Source organism: Salmo trutta, chromosome 26 (genome assembly GCF_901001165.1).
Source record: "Salmo trutta chromosome 26, fSalTru1.1, whole genome shotgun sequence".
NCBI classification, from domain to species: Eukaryota; Metazoa; Chordata; class Actinopteri; order Salmoniformes; family Salmonidae; genus Salmo; species Salmo trutta.
Genome location: NC_042982.1, coordinates 17,987,447 through 18,005,598, shown reverse-complemented (window position 1 = coordinate 18,005,598; position 18,152 = coordinate 17,987,447). Strand labels below are relative to the sequence as shown.

The 18,152-nt window shown below is 46.0% G+C and overlaps 1 protein-coding gene across 1 annotated transcript in view; it reads right to left on the bottom strand.

The window, feature by feature from the left end:
• LOC115163305 (unconventional myosin-VIIa-like) overlaps positions 1–18,152 on the bottom strand; it is a 63,490-nt gene that overhangs the window by 40,570 nt on the left and 4,768 nt on the right. The window contains exon 3 of the mRNA XM_029715076.1: positions 1–27. This exon is cut by the window's left edge and continues 87 nt beyond it. Coding sequence (XP_029570936.1) covers positions 1–27 — 27 coding nt within the window. The remainder of the gene's footprint in view (positions 28–18,152) is intronic.

The following is an 18,152-nucleotide window of genomic DNA, read 5'->3' as shown; positions in this document are numbered from 1 at the left end:
CTTCAGGTCCAACCACACATAGTCCCCCTGGGAGAGGAGATATACAACAACCCACCAAACCAACACAATACATGGTTTGACTCCCAAATGGCACCGTATTCTTCATATAGAGCACTAGGCATGTAGGGAATAGGGCACCATTTGGGACAGAGCTAGTACATTTACAGGTCCACATATCGGGAGGGAGAGGGAGAGAGGGAGAGGGGGAGAGGGAGAGAGAGGGAGAGGGAGAGAGAGGGAGAGGGGAGAGAGGGAGAGAGAGGGAGAGGGAGAGAGGGAGAGGGAGAGAGGGAGAGGGGGGGAGGGGGAGAGAGGGAGAGGGAGGGAGGGAGAGGGAGAGAGAGAGAGGGGGGAGAGAGAGAGAGGGAGAGAGAGGGAGAGGGGGAGAGAGGGAGAGGGGGAGAGAGGGAGAGGGAGAGAGGGAGAGAGAGGGAGAGAGAGAGGGAGAGAGAGGGAGAGAGGGAGAGGGGGAGAGAGGGAGAGGGGGAGAGAGGGAGAGGGAGAGAGAGGGAGAGGGGGAAAGAGGGAGAGGGAGAGGGAGAGAGAGGGAGATGGGAGAGAGGGGGAGAGGGAGAGAGAGGGAGAGGGAGGAGAGAGGGAGAGGGGGAGAGAGATGGCTAAGTATTATAAAAGCAGAAGGCGTATTGCAGAACTAGTAGAGGTGGTGATATGGTTGATAGAGATGACGTCTTAGAGCAGTGCTGACAGGGTTCAGTGTCATAATCAACATCATACAATGACATCATCAATGTCACACACAGACACTGCTGTGTATCAGCCCTAACAACACCCCTTAGTGATGTATTACTTACCATACACCTCTGCTTCTTGTACCTGATTGATTTTTAATATACAGACAACCTTTCTTTTGGGGACAATACATTTCATTGTATTGTAAACGTGGCTTCTATATGGTAAACCAATTACAACACTGCCTAAGCTCCTCTGATAGCTCAACAAGATGACCTGCAATCCATTCACAATACTAAACACAGTCCTATACACACACACACACACACACACACACACACACACACACACACACACACACACACACACACACACACACACACACACACACACACACACACACACACACACACACACACACACACAGTGTTGTAGTCCTACCGGTAGCAGTGTAGAGTGCTTGAAGACAGTGTTGACGTTTCGTACTAGAGCCCATTTAGCCTGGTCTTTCTCATACAGGTCCACATAGTCACGACGCTTGTACATCCTGACTGTTGGTCCACACACACAGACAACCCTCAATGTCTTCCACTGGCCAAACCCTGGTCCTCCAGTACTCTATTCCTCACGCACCTTCTCAAAGTCTCCCACCATCCAACCCTAATGTGCCCAGTAGTCCAGTCCTCAAGTCCTATACACATCCCACCAAGTCCACACCAGGTGGTCGCCAACGGTAATGTGATGTCACTTTCTGTCCAGGTGTGTTCTGATATCAAAGATGCAATGAATATTGTCTCTGCCTCTTCCTCTCTGGTTCTAAGTTTGAGAACAGGAAAGAGTAATAATAGAAAAATAACAGTACACTGTCCTCCTCGCCTCTGGCCAACACTGCTCCTACACAGAGTTACATACAGACTGTCTGTCTGTGGAACAGGCTCAGACTCACACAGATAGATAAAAACCACAACAGCAACAGCAACAAAAGAGAGAGAAGGCTGTCTGTGTGACTGTCTGGAGGACCTCCTGAGAGACACAGCTACAGGATGAAACAAGAACCCTGGGTAGACCTACTCCTCCTCTCCTCCTTCTTCCTTTCTCTCTTCTTTCTGTTCCACTGCTCCTGAGGAAACTGAATCTAGGTCCTGGTGTTTTGTCTCCCTGCTCTCATCTTCCTGATAGACTCACACCATCACTGCTCTCTCTCTATTTCTAATCATCCCGCTCTCCCTTTTCTCTCTCTCTCTGTCCCTCTCTCTCTGTCCCTCTCTCTCTCTACATGTCATTCCACAGCACATGTGATCAATGGTTCTGAATACCTGCTACAGCAGTGACAGCAAGGAGGAGTGGAGAGAGGAATGGAGGGGAGGAGTGTTGGGTGGAGAGATAGAGAGAGGGATAGAGAGAGGGATGGGGTCTGGGTGGTAGCATCATTCCCTGTGTGTTATATGTCTGTTTAATTAAGTAAATACCCCTCTGACAAACGACCTGGGACTGGACTGAACACTACACCACAGAACCCAGCTGTCACACACACACGCACAATCACGCTCACACAGGCAGGCAGGCAGACACACACACACCTGTCACCAGGGCCAAAACCACTATCAGCAACCACAGTCTCAATAATTTATAAAACCCACCAGATCTGTGTCTCTGTATCCCCCTCTGTCGTTCTCCACCCCCTCTCTCTTTCGTTCTCTCTTTCTCATTCATTCTCTCCCCCCCCGCCCACCTCCTCTTTCTGTCATTCCTATATGCCTTATCAGATAGGTGTGTCTTACATCAGATTGGTGTGTCTTATTGTTGCCGCCCATAGCATTGAATGCCAGGGAAGCCATAAAAACAATGTTCAGCGTTGAGCTAAACTGAGTGAGCTCAACTGTGAATGGTCCTGGCACAGTGTCAAGGGAAGAGGGTTTGGATTTGGCTTCACACCAATCACATCAAAAGCCAAATTACATTGACAGAAAAAACTTGAATTGTTGCATCTCGTTGTGTTGCTGTCCTCTGATGGTTAACTAGCTAAAATTGGCCCATTCCCAAATTACATGTACACTTGATGCATTGAGTTAGTTGGAACCTATGGTGGAAAATGAATTACATTTAGACATACTATGCTGTTTTTACTTAGAGAATTGTCCATTGTTATATGTTAGTGTTTTTTTGATGATGCAGGCTTGTCTTGTGTGACTGTCAAGTCTGGGCGTACAGATAAGAGACGTTTGGATGCGAGCGCAGTATGTCACATCCTGTTGTCACAATCTACAGGAATTTAGCTGTGTGGAAACTTGCAAGAAGGAACAGACAATCATGGCAATGTCAGCTTTTTAAATCTGCACAGACAAGCTAATCACCTTTACACACCATGTTTTGCCCCTGTTTCAACACATTTGCTAAAACTGCCACATAGACAAAAGAGGTTGTACTTTCTATAAAATCATCCTATTTTTCCAAATTAATTGAGGAAAATAAGAACAATACAACATTTATTTTTGATACTGTCGCAAAGCTAACTAAAAAGTAGCATTCCCCAAAAGAGGATGGCTTTCACTTCAGCAGTGATAAATTCGTGAACTTCTTTGAGGAAAAGATAATGATCATTAGAAAGCAAATTACGGACTCCTCTTTAAATCTGCGTATTCCTCCAAAGCTCAGTTGTCCTGAATCTACATAACTCTGCCAGGACCTAGGATAAAGGGAGACACTCAAGTGTTTTAGTACTATATCTCTTGATACAATGATGAAAATAATCATGGCCTCTAAACCTTCAAGCTGCATACTGGACCCTATTCCAACTAAACTACTGAAAGAGCTGCTTCCTATGCTTGGCCCTCCTATGTTGAACATAATAAACGGCTCTCTATCCACCGGATGTGTACCAAACTCACTAAAAGTGGCAATAATAAAGCCTCTCTTGAAAAAGCCAAATCTTGACCCAGAAAATATAAAAAACTATCGGCCTATATCGAATCTCCCATTCCTCTCAAAACATTTTGAAAAAGCTGTTGCGCAGCAACTCACTGCCTTCCTGAAGACCAACAATGTTTTTCGAAACGCTTCAGTCTGGTTTTAGACCTCATCATAACACTGAGACTGCGCTTGTGAAGGTGGTAAATTACCTTTAAATGGAGTCAGACCGAGGCTCTGCATCTGTCCTCGTGCTCCTAGACCTTAGTGCTGCTTTTGATACCATCGATCACCACATTCTTTTGGAGAGATTGGAAACCCAAATTGGTCTACATGGACAACTTCTGGCCTGGTTTAGATCTTATCTGTCGGAAAGATATCAGTTTGTCTCTGTGGATGGTTTGTCCTCTGACAAATCAACTGTCAATTTTGGTGTTCCTCAAGGTTCAGTTTTAGGACCACTATTGTTTCCACTATATATTTTACCTCTTAGTGATGTCATTCGGAAACATATTGTAAACTTTCACTGCTTTGCGGATGACACAGAGCTGTACATTTCAATGAAACATGGTGAAGCCCCAAAATTGCCCTCGCTGGAAGCCTGTGTTTCAGACATAAGGAAGTTGATGGCTGCAAATGTTCTACTTTTAAACTTGGACAAAACAGAGATGCTTGTTCTAGGTCCCAAGAAACAAAGAGATCTTCTGTTGAATCTGACAATTTATCTTGATGGTTGTACAGTCGTCTCAAATAAAACTGTGAAGGACCTCGGCGTTACTCTGGACCCTGATCTCTCTTTTGACGAACATATCAAGACTGTTCAAGGACAGCTTTTTTCCATCTACGTAACAAAGCAAAAATCTGAAACTTTCTGTCCAAAAATGATGCAGAAAAATGTATTCATGCTTTTGTCACTTCTAGGTTAGACTACTGCAATGCTCTACTTTCCGGCTACCCGGATAAAGCACTAAATAAACTTCAGTTAGTTCTAAACACGGCTGCTAGAATCTTGAATAGAACCTCAAAAAATGTATCAATTACTCCAGTGCTAGCCTCTGGCTTCCTGTTAAGGTAAGGGCTGATTTCAAGGTTTTACTGCTAACCTACAAAGCATTACATGGGCTTGCTCATACCTATCTTTCCAATTTGGTCCTGCCGTACATACCTACATGTACGCTACGGTCACAAGACCCAGGCCTCCTTATTGTTCATAGAATTTCTAAGCAAACAGCTGGAGGAGGGGCTCAATTTTTATGGAATGGTCTGCCTACCCATGTGAGAGACTCAGACTCGGTCTCAACCTTTAAGTCTTTATTGAAGACTCATCTCTTCAGTAGGTCCTATGATTGAGTGTAGTCTGGCCCAGGAGTGTGAAGGTGAATGGAAAGGCACTGGAACAACGAACCGCCCTTGCTGTCTCTGCCGGGCCGGTTCCCCTCTCTCCATTGGGATTCTCTGCCACTAGCCCTATTACAGGGTCTGAGTCACTGGCTTACTGGTGCTCTTCCATGCCGTCCCTAGGAGGGGTGCATCACTTGAGTGGGTTGAGTCACTGACGTGATCTTCCTGTCTGGATTGGCGCCCCCCCTTGGGTTGTGCCGTGGCGGAGATCTTTGTGGGCTATACTCGGCCTTGTCTCAGGATGGTAAGTTGGTGGTTGAAGATGTCCCTCTAGTGGTGTGGGGGCTGTGCTTTGGCAAAGTGGGTGGGGTTATATCCTGCCTGTTTGGCCCTGTCCAGGGGTATCGTCGGATGGGGCTACAGTGTCTCCCAACCCCTCCTGTCTCAGCCTCCAGTATTTATGCTGCAGTAGTTTATGTGTCGAGGGCTAGGGTCAGTCTGTTATATCTTGAATACTTCTCCTGTCTTATCCGGTGACCTGAGTGAATTTAAGTATGCTCTCTCTAATTCTCTCTCTTTCTTTCTTTCTTTTTTTCTCTTGGAGGACCTGAGCCCTAGGACCATGCCTCAGGACTACCTGGCCTGATGACTCCTTGCTGTCCCCAGTCCAACTGGCCATGCTGCTGCTCCAGTTTCAACTGTTCTGCCTGCGGCTATGGAACCCTGACCTGTTCACCGGACGTGCTACCTGTCCCAGACCTGCTGTTTTCAACTCTCTAGAGACAGCAGGAGCGGTAGAGATACTCTGAATGATCGGCTATGAAAAGCCAACTGACATTTACTCCTGAGGTGCTGACCTGTTGCACCCTCGACAACCACTGTGATTATTATTATTTGACCCTGCTGGTCATCTATGAACATTTGAACATTTTGGCCATGTTCTGTTATAATCTCCACCTAGGTTCTGGCCTTTCTAGGGAGTTTTTCCTAGCCACCGTGCTTCTACACCTGCATTGCTTGCTGTTTGGGGTTTTAGGCTGGGTTTCTGTACAGCACTTTGAGATATCAGCTGATGTAAGAATGGCTTTATACATTTGATTTGATTTATAAAAGCTGAACAGGGCAATAAGAATTGTTCCTCCCGAACAAAGCTGTTTTTACTCAAGATTTGCTGATGACATACATAGACGATTGGCTGCTGTACGCTCAATCATGACAGAATGTCTTAGAATACAGTCAGCTGCTCTTGGAACACCTGACATTTCTAGGTTTCAGAATAAACACAGTAAATAGCATTCTGATTCCCACGCAGACAATCTCTTTCCTAGGTCTAACGTTGGATTTGGTATCATTCAAAGCTCACCTCTCACTGGAACTTATAAGAACATTCCAGACTTGCCTAGTACTGTTTCGCAGAGGGAACCTGGTCTCTTTCAAAACATGCCTGAGGCTGAAAGGTTTGATGGCATCAGCTTTAGTAGTCATTCCATTAGGACGGTTGAATATGAGAGGGTTTCAACACTGGGACTCTTCGCTAGGTCTGAGCCCAATACGCCACAAACATCAGCGTGTACAGATCTCCATAGATTGCACGGTGGCACTGCACTCCTGGAGACACCCAACGTTTCTGTCACAGGGTGTCTAGATGGGCACTGTTTAAGCCAGAACAATTATCACAACGGATGTATCTCTCTGAGGTTGGTGTGCGACCTACGAGGGCAGAACAGTGAACAGGATGTGGGGACCTTTGCGTCGGGACCTACCGTGCCAAGCGCGCAGGGAGATTTTTCCTCCTCACCCAGAACTGTTGGCACTCTGGGCCTGGCCCGTGAACAGTTCTACTTGTACACTGCCGGGCTTCTGTAAAATGTCCTTTTGACTATTCAGAGTGCTGATCCACCAGGTCCCTTTATGATTGTAAATGCCGCGTGTTTGAGGAACGGTACACTAAGTCACAGACAGAGTCCTTCCAGTGCTCTGTCCCAGTAATCCTGTCGTTTCACAGGAATTATTAGAGAAAGGAAAGGCTTTTTCTACTATTAAGGTATATCTGGAAGCTATTACGGCTTGTCATGGGGGTTTTGGGAGCACGACAGTGGGGCAACACCCCCTTGTAACCCATTTTATGAAGAGTACACGTCGTTTGCGTCCGGTCCAAACATCTTGCCCTGTCATGGGACTTATCAGTTGTTTTGGATATTCTATGCCATCAGCCTTTTGAGCCCCTGGATCAGGTGGGTCTTAATAAGATGCTTTCAATTAAGACTATTACTAAGACTGGCCTCCACCAAGAGTGTAAGTGACATTCATGCAGTCTCAGTGCACTCGTCATGTGCACAGTTTGCACCCAGTAATGATAGAGTATCATTGCGGCCTAACCCCGCCTTGATTCCCAAGGTTATTAACCCATCTTTGATGTGTCTTCCCCTTGAGTGAACAGTTTTTATCCCCCACCGTGTGCCTCTCCGAAACATCAATGGTTGATTATGTTGTGCCCAGTTTGCTCTTTGCACATCTACCTGGAGAGGACTAAGGGGTTTAGAAAATCAAATCAAATGTTATTTGTCACATGCGCCGAATACAACAGGTGTAGACCTTACTGTGAAATGCTTATTTACAAGCCCCAAACCAACAATGCAGTTCAAGAAATAGAGTTAAGAAAATATTTACTAAATAAAATAAACTAAAGTAAAAAATAAAATAAAATAAAATAAAAAGTAACACAATAAAATTACATAACAATAACGAGGCTATATACAGGGGGTACCAGTATCGAGCCAATGTGCGGCGGTACAGGTTAGTCAAGGTAATTTGTAGATGTAGGTAGGGGAAGGGCCTCCCGAGTGGCGCAGTGGTCTATGGCACTGAATAGCAGTGCTAGCTGTGCCACTAGAGATTCTGCGTTCGACTCCAGGCTCTGTCGCAGCCGGCCGCGACCTGGAGACCAATGGGGCGGTGCACAATTGGCCCAGCGTCATCCGGGTTAGGGGAGGGTTTGGCCGGCAGGGCTGTCCTTGTTCCATCGCGCACTAGCGACTCCTGTGGTGGGCTGAGCGCAGTGCACGCTGACATGGTTGCCAGGTGTACAGTGTTTCCTCCGACACATTGGTGCAGCTGGCTTCCGGGTTAAGTGGGCATTGTGTCAAGAAGCAGTGCGACTTGGTTGGGTTGTGTTTCGGAGGACGCACGGCTCTCGACCTTCGCCTCTCCCAAGTCCATACGGGAGTTGCAGAGATGAGACAAGACTAACTACCAATTGGATACCACGAAATTGGGGAGAAAAGGGGGTAAAAATATGTAGGTAGGGGTAAAGTGACTATGCATAGATAATAAACAGCGAGTAGCAGCAGTGTAAAAACAAAGGGGGGGGGTCAATGTAAATAGTCTGGGTGGCCATTTGATTAATTGTTCAGCAGTCTTATAACTTGGGAAGCTGTTAAAACGCTTTTTGGACCTAGACTTGGCGCTAGGGTAACGCTTGTCATGCGATTGCAGAGAGAACAGTCTATGACTTGGGTGACTGGAGTCTTTGACAATTTTTTGGGCCCTCCTCTGACATCGCCTAGTATATAGGCCCTGGATGGTAGGAATCTTGGCCCCAGAGATGTATGGGGCCGTACATACTACCCTCTGTAGCTACCCTCACCAAGCGGTCATGCAACCGGTCAGGATGCTCTCGATGGTGCAGCTGCAGAACTTTTTGAGGATCTGGGTACCCATGCCAAATCTTTTCAGGCTCCTGAGGAGGAAAAGCTGTTGTCGTGCCCCCTTGATAGTTTGTTGGTGATGTGGACACCAAGGAACTTGAAGCTCTCGACAGGCTCCACTACAGCCCCGTCGATGTTAATGGGGGCCTGTTCGGCCCTCCTTTTCCTATAGTCCACAATCATCTCCTTTGTCTTGCTCACATTGAGGGAGAGGTTGTTGTCCTGGCACCACACTGCCAGGTCTCTGACCTCCTCCCTATAGGCTGTCTCGTCGTTGTTGGTGATCAGGCCTACCACTGTTAAGTCAGCAACCTTAATAATGGTGTTGGAGTCGTGCTTGGCCATGCAGTCATGGGTGAACAGGGAGTACAGGAGGGGACTAAAAACGCACCCCTGAGGGGCCCTGGTGTTGAGGATCAGCGTGGCAGATGTGTTGTTGCCTAACCTTACCACCTGTGATCAGTTGTTTGTTTCATGGGTGAAACCTTATACTGGTAAAGTGCTCACTAAACAGCGCCTCTCCCACTGGATAGTGGGGGTACCACTTTGGCCTATGCAAGTAAGGGTCTTCAGTCTCCTGATGACCTACGTAGTGTAATAAAGGCTTCTGACGAATACGCTGGGGGAGTATTCCATAAGTGAAATACCTCACTCATTCTATCAGAGAACCAGGGTTACGGTATGAAAGAGTCATAGGCAGTTTTGGCAACATGGAAGAGAGGAGGATGGCATTGGCGTCTCTCTACAAGTAGGGTGAGTCAACACACTCACACACACACCAGTACCAGGGACAGCCACATCATATTTAACTTACGTTGATTGGACTAAATCGTTTTTGGTATATTTTAGTTGTTACTGTCTTAGACTAAGCATACGTGATTTGATGATGTTGAAATGTTGAAGTTGAAATGGTGCTGGAATAGTGGAGGCAGCTGCTGTTTTCTTTGTGATTTGCAGTAACTCTCTGTGGTTCTAAATCAATAGTTGTTTAGTTCTCCGAAAATTTTGGAAATATTAACTTGTCCATGCTGTAGGTCATGTTTTTATTTTTTTTATTTCACCTTCATTTAACCAGGTAGGCCAGTTGAGAACAAGTTCTCATTTACAACTGCGACCTGGCCAAGATAAAGCAAAGCAGTGTGACACAAACAACAACACAGAGTTACACGTGGAATAAACAAACACACAGTCAATAACACAATAGAAATGTCTATATACAGTGTGTGCAAATGAGGTAAGATAAGGGAGGTAAGGCAATAAATAGGCCATAGTTGCGAAATAATGACAATTTAGCAATTAAACACTGGAGTGATAGATGTGCAGAAGATTAACATGCATGTAGAGATACTGGGGTGCAAAGGAGCAAAAAAAAATAACAGTATGGGGATGAGGTAGTTGGATGGGCTATTTACAGATGGGCTGTGTACAGGTGCAGTGATCTGTGAGCTGCTCTGACAGTTGGTGCTTAAAATTAGAGAGGGAGATATGAGTCTCCAGCTTCAGTGATTTTTGCAATTTGTTCCAGTCATTGGCAGCAGAGAACTAGAAGGAAAGGCGGCCAAAGCAGGTGTTGGCTTGGGGGTGACCAGTGAAATATACCTGCTGGAGCGCGTGCTATGGGTGGGTGCTGCTATGTTGACCAGTGAGCTGAGATAAGGCGGGGCTTTACCTAGCAAAGACTTATAAATGACCTGGAGCCAGTGGGTTTGCCGACGAATAGGAAGCGAGGGCCAGCCAACGAGAGCATACAGGTTGCAGTGGTGGGTAGTATATGGGGCTTTGGTGACAAAACGGATGGCACTGTGATAGACTGCATCCAATTTGCTGAGTAGAGTGTTGGAGGCTATTTTGTAAATGATATCGCCGAAGTCATGGATCGGAAGGATAGTCAGTTTTACGAGGGTATGTTTGGCAGCATGAGTGAAGGATGATTTGTTGCAAAATAGGAAGCCGATTCTAGATTTAATTTTGGATTGGAGATGCTTAATGTGAGTCTGGAAGGAGAGTTTACAGTCTTACCAGACACCTAGGTATTTGTAGTTGTCCACATATTCTAAGTCAGAACCGTCCAGAGTAGTGATGCTGGACTGGCGGGCAGCGATCGATTGAAGAGCATGCATTTAGTTTTACTTGCATTTAAGAGCAGTTGGAGGCCACGGAAGGAGAGTAGTATGGCATTTAAGCTCGTCTGGATGTTAGTTAACACAGTGTCCAAAGAAGAGAATCACCAGCAGCAAGAGCAACATCATTGATGTATACAGAGAAAAGAGTCGGCCCGAGAATTGAACCCTGTGGCACCCCCATAGAGACTTCCAGAGGTCCGGACAACAGGCCCTCCGATTTGACACACTGAACTCTGTCTGAGAAGTAGTTGGTAAACCAGGCGAGGCAGTCATTTGAGAAACCAAGGCTGTTGAGTCTGCCGATAAGAATGTGGTGATTGACAGAGTCGAAAGCCTTGGCCAGGTCGATGAAAACAGCTGCAAAGTATTGTTTCTTATCGATGGCGGTTATGATATCGTTTAGGACCTTGAGCGTGGCTGAAGTGCACCCATGACCAGCTCGGATACCAGATTGCATAGCGGAGAAGGTACGGTGAGCTTCGAAATGGTCGGTGGTCTGTTTGTTAACTTGGCTTTCGAAGACCTTGGAAAGGCAGGGTAGGATAGATATAGGTCTGTAACAGTTTGGATCTAGAGTGTCTCCCACTTTCAAGAGGGGGATGACTGCTGCAGCTTTCCAATCTTTGGGGATCTCAGACGATATGAAAGAGAGGTTGAACAGGCTAGAAATAGGGGTTGCAACAATTGCAGCGGATAATTTTAAAAAGAGAGGGTCCAGATTGTCTAGCCCGGCTGATTTGTAGGGGTCCAGATTTTGGAGCTCTTTCGGAACATAGGCTACCTGGATTTGGGTGAAGGAGAAATGGGGGAGCCTTGGGCAAGTTGCTGTGGGGGGTCCAGGGCTGTTGACCGGGGAAGGGGTAGCCAGGTGGAAAGCATGGCCAGCTGTAGAGAAATGCTTATTGAAATTCTCAATTATCGTGGATTTATCGGCGGTGACAGTGTTTCTTATTCTCCATGGATTCTCCAGTGTCCCAGAACATTTTGGAGTTTGTGTTACAGGATGCAAATTTCTGTTTGAAAAAGCTAGCCTTTGCTTTCGTAACTGCCTGTGCATATTGGTTCCTAACTTCCCTGAAAATGTGCATATCGCGGGGGCTATTCGATGCTAATGCAGTACGCCACAGGATGTTTTTGTGCTGGTCAAGGGCAGTCAGGTCTGGAGTGAACCAAGGGCTATATCTGTTCCTGGTTCTACATTTCTTGAATGGGGAATGCTTATTTAAGATGGCGAGGAAAGCACTTTTAAAGAATAACCAGGCATCCTCTACTGACAGAATGAGGTCAATATCCTTCCTGGATACCCGGGCCAGGTCGATTAGAAAGGCCTGCTCGCTGAAGTGTTTTAGGGAGCGTTTGACAGTGATGCGGGGTGGTCGTTTGACCGCAGACCCATTACGGATGCAGGCAATGAGGCAGTGATCGCTGAGAACCTGGTTGAAGACAGCAGAGGTGTATTTGGGAGGCAGGTTGGTTAGGTTGATATCTATGAGGGTGCCCGTGTTTACTGATGCATCAAACTGTATGCGTAGACAGGAAAGGGAGCCCCGTCAAGGTCCCTCTAATCTCGGGAGGATAGAACGGCCAGCTTGGTAGTGATAAACGAGGAATGAGGACTGTGGGGTGAGAGTTATAGGTGGGGGTGAGAGTTATAGGTGGGGGTGAGAGTTATAAAATTACATGTCTTTGCCTAATTATTATTAAACCCAGGGTCTTACAAACCTCAGGGATTGGTCAAAGCTTAAATGATTGTTAGTTATCATCATTGGGATTGAACATTCTCATGACAGATACACAGTAGGAATAATGGCATTTTTTTCCATCCCATGATTTTATTTGAAGTAGGATTGTGGCCTACATGAACTAATATTGATAACCATCTAGATGTCACCTTGATACATGCACATACTACTCTCAACGGGGAGGGCATGAAGAGCAACAACACCAGGACATTGTGCCCTTCGCTCCAGCTTGACAAGCACTACTGTCCGGCAACGGCGTGGGAAGTACAATAGTTACCTAGTATCAGGGTGACAGTCACAGTAAGCACAGGTATACAACGCATGAAGCAACAGTACACCCATCATCAGTACTTTTAATAAAAAATAAACTATTGTCAGCTTTAAAATAGAAGTTCAAACTTTCATGGTATGGTAGCTCAAAGTACGGTAGTTGTGCGGTGAGAAACGGAAGAGAAAAAAACATTGTTCAATAAAAAACATGTAACCTATAGCAGAGCGCTTTAGACACACCCACTCCTTTCCACACGCCACTATCTTCCTTTAGACACACCCACTCCTTTCCACACGCCACTATCTTCCTTTAGACACACCCACTCCTTTCCACACGCCACTATCTTCCTTTAGACACACCCACTCCTTTCCACACGCCACTATCTTCCTTTAGACACACCCACTCCTTTCCACACACCACTATCTTCCTTTAGACACACCCACTCCTTTCCACACGCCACTATCTTCCTTTAGACACACCCACTCCTTTCCACACACCACTATCTTCCTTTAGACACACCCACTCCTTTCCACACGCCACTATCTTCCTTTAGACACACCCACTCCTTTCCACACTCTACTATCTTCCTTAGACACACCCACTCCTTTCCACACGCCACTATCTTCCTTTAGACACACCCACTCCTTTCCACACGCCACTATCTTCCTTTAGACACACCCACTCCTTTCCACACGCCACTATCTTCCTTTAGACACACCCACTCCTTTCCACACGCCACTATCTTCCTTTAGACACACCCACTCCTTTCCACACGCCACTATCTTCCTTTAGACACACCCACTCCTTTCCACACGCCACTATCTTCCTTTAGACACACCCACTCCTTTCCACACTCTACTATCTTCCTTTAGACACACCCACTCCTTTCCACACGCCACTATCTTCCTTTAGACACACCCACTCCTTTCCACACGCCACTATCTTCCTTTAGACACACCCACTCCTTTCCACACGCCACTATCTTCCTTTAGACACACCCACTCCTTTCCACACGCCACTATCTTCCTTTAGACACACCCACTCCTTTCCACACTCTACTATCTTCCTTTAGACACACCCACTCCTTTCCACACTCTACTATCTTCCTTTAGACACACCCACTCCTTTCCACACTCTACTATCTTCCTTTAGACACACCCACTCCTTTCCACACTCTACTATCTTCCTTTAGACACACCCACTCCTTTCCACACGCCACTATCTTCCTTTAGACACACCCACTCCTTTCCACACGCCACTATCTTCCTTTAGACACACCCACTCCTTTCCACACGCCACTATCTTCCTTTAGACACACCCACTCCTTTCCACACACCACTATCTTCCTTTAGACACACCCACTCCTTTCCACACGCCACTATCTTCCTTTAGACACACCCACTCCTTTCCACACTCTACTATCTTCCTTTAGACACACCCACTCCTTTCCACACGCCACTATCTTCCTTTAGACACACCCACTCCTTTCCACACGCCACTATCTTCCTTTAGACACACCCACTCCTTTCCACACACCACTATCTTCCTTTAGACACACCCACTCCTTTCCACACGCCACTATCTTCCTTTAGACACACCCACTCCTTTCCACACACCACTATCTTCCTTTAGACACACCCACTCCTTTCCACACGCCACTATCTTCCTTTAGACACACCCACTCCTTTCCACACGCCACTATCTTCCTTTAGACACACCCACTCCTTTCCACACGCCACTATCTTCCTTTAGACACACCCACTCCTTTCCACACACCACTATCTTCCTTTAGACACACCCACTCCTTTCCACACGCCACTATCTTCCTTTAGACACACCCACTCCTTTCCACACACCACTATCTTCCTTTAGACACACCCACTCCTTTCCACACGCCACTATCTTCCTTTAGACACACCCACTCCTTTCCACACGCCACTATCTTCCTTTAGACACACCCACTCCTTTCCACACACCACTATCTTCCTTTAGACACACCCACTCCTTTCCACACGCCACTATCTTCCTTTAGACACACCCACTCCTTTCCACACACCACTATCTTCCTTTAGACACACCCACTCCTTTCCACACTCTACTATCTTCCTTTAGACACACCCACTCCTTTCCACACGCCACTATCTTCCTTTAGACACACCCACTCCTTTCCACACGCCACTATCTTCCTTTAGACACACCCACTCCTTTCCACACTCTACTATCTTCCTTTAGACACACCCACTCCTTTCCACACGCCACTATCTTCCTTTAGACACACCCACTCCTTTCCACACTCTACTATCTTCCTTTAGACACACCCACTCCTTTCCACACACCACTATCTTCCTTTAGACACACCCACTCCTTTCCACACGCCACTATCTTCCTTTAGACACACCCACTCCTTTCCACACTCTACTATCTTCCTTTAGACACACCCACTCCTTTCCACACGCCACTATCTTCCTTTAGACACACCCACTCCTTTCCACACGCCACTATCTTCCTTTAGACACACCCACTCCTTTCCACACTCTACTATCTTCCTTTAGACACACCCACTCCTTTCCACACTCTACTATCTTCCTTTAGACACACCCACTCCTTTCCACACGCCACTATCTTCCTTTAGACACACCCACTCCTTTCCACACTCTACTATCTTCCTTTAGACACACCCACTCCTTTCCACACGCCACTATCTTCCTTTAGACACACCCACTCCTTTCCACACGCCACTATCTTCCTTTAGACACACCCACTCCTTTCCACACGCCTACTACTTTCCTTTCGACACACCCACTCGCAAATACTCCGGTAGCCATATTGAGCTGCAGCTACCCCCTTCTCTCCAGTCCAGTCAATAATTCACTGAGAGATGTGGCTGCTGTTATTAGAAACACATACTAACCATAACAAACACAGACAAACACACAAGGCGAGGAGAGGAGACACAAAACAACCCTTTCCTACCCCTTACAGACCCACCCTCCAGAGAAGACCAGGTACCATCCTGGCCTCCAGTGGTTTTCAGTAAGTATTACACCCCAAACCACAGCTCATATGACTATGATAATGTTTTACTTTTTTAAATTGAACCTTTATTTAACTAGGCAAGTCAGTTAAGAACAAATTCTTATTTACAATGACAGCCTACCAAAAGGCAAAAGGCCTACAGGGGGGATTGGGGCTGAGATTAAAAATAATAAAATCAAAAATAAATATAGGACAAAACACACATCACGACAAGATTCGCAACACAACACTACATAAAGAGAGACCAACATGGTAGCGGCACAAAACATGGTACAAACATTATTGTGCACAGACAACAGCACAAAGGGCAAGAAGGTAGAGACAACAACACATCACGCAAAGCAGCCACAACTGTCAGTAAGAGTGTCCATGATTGAGTCTTTGAATGAAGAGATGGAGATAAAACTATCCAGTTTGAGTGTTTTTTTGCAGCTCGTTCCAGTCGCTAGCTGCAGCGAACTGGAAAGAGGAGCAACCCAGGGATGTGTGTGCTTTGGGGACCTTTAACAGAATGTGACTGGCAGAACCGGTGTTGTATATGGAGGATGAGGGCTGCAGTAGATATCTCAGATAGGGGGGAGTGAGGCCCAAGAGGGTTTTATATATAAACATCAGAGTTTAGCGACGGGTATACAGAAATGGCCAGTTTACAGAGGAGAATAGAGTGCAGTGATGTGTCCTATAAGGAGCATTGGTGGCAAATCTGATGGCCGAATGGTAAAGAACATCTAGTTGTTCGAGAGCACTCTTCCCTGCCGATCTATAAATGATGTCTCCGTAATATAGCATGGATAGGATGGTCATCTGAATCAGGGTTAGTTTGGCAGCTGGGGTGAAAGAGGAGCGATTACAATAGAGGAAACCAAGTCTAGATTTAACTTTAGCCTGCAGTTTTGATATGTGCTGAGAGAAGGACAGTGCACCGTCTAGCCATACACCCAAGTACTTGTATGAGGTGACTACCTCAAGCTCTAAACCCTCAGAGATAGTAATCACACCTGTGGGCGAGGGGCAGTCTTCTTACCAAACCACATGACCTTTGTTTTGGAGGTGTTCAGAACAAGGTTAAGGGCAGAGAAAGCTTGTTGGACAGTTCCAGCATAAGTTCCAGCATAAACAGTTCCAGCATAAGCAATTAACTCCAGCATAAACAATGACCAGATTAACATCGGTACAAACCACTACATGTATTTTTAGGGTGTAAACTTCGAAGCCAAGAGTCACTATCTACGTCCCAAATGGTACCATATTCCCAAGTGTACTACTTTTGACCAGTTCTCATTGGGGCTCTTGTCAAAATTATACTGAACAAAAATATAAACGCAACATGCAACAATTTCAAAGATTTTGCACATAAGGAAATCAGTCAATTTAAGTAAATTCATTAGGCCCTAATCTATGGATTTCCCATGACTGGGCAGGGGCGCGGTCATGGGTGGGCCTGGTAGGGCATAGGCCAGGCCCAGCCAATCAGAAGAAAAAAAATCCCCACAAAGGGCTTTATTACAGACATAAATAGGATAAATTGCTTACTAACAGGGATGTAAACACGTGTGCATAAAATTTGAGACAAATAAGCTTTTTGTGGGTATGGACAATTTCTGGGATCTTTTATTTCAGCTCATTAACATGCAATCAGCAACTAACATTTTTGTTCAGTATAGAATAGTTCAGTATAGAATAGTTCAGTATAGAATAGTTCAGTATAGAATAGTTCAGTATAGAATAGTTCAGTATAGAATAGTGCACAGTAAAGGGAATAGGGTGCTATTTGGAACGCAACCCGTGTGATGTCACGATAATAGCTGATTTACGCAGGCAATGAGACTTCAGCTCATTTGCATTTAGATAGTCAAAGGTCACAGCGAAAGCTATTGATTGGCTGATTGAACAGACACTTGACACCAATCAACACTGGTCAATAAATCCAGCCAGCCCTCTACTTTCTGCTTCAATTAACAATTAACATAGTATAAATCATCTAAAAACACTCAACAAGACATCCAGCACACACTTCTAACACTTTTATTGCCAGTCTAACACACACACACACACACACCCTCTCTCAATGCAGATACCATACTCATGTGTAAGCAGCCCCCCAACACCCCCTGTACAGAGTGATCACTCTCACACTCATTAGTTACCAGCCACACACACACACACACACACACACACACACACACACACACACACACACACACACACACACACACACACACACACACACACACACACACACACACACACACACACAGCTTCTCCCCCCTGTCCTCTCTATTGTGTTTGGTCATGAGAGAGAGATGAATGGATGCCAGTCTCTCATCAGGGAGGA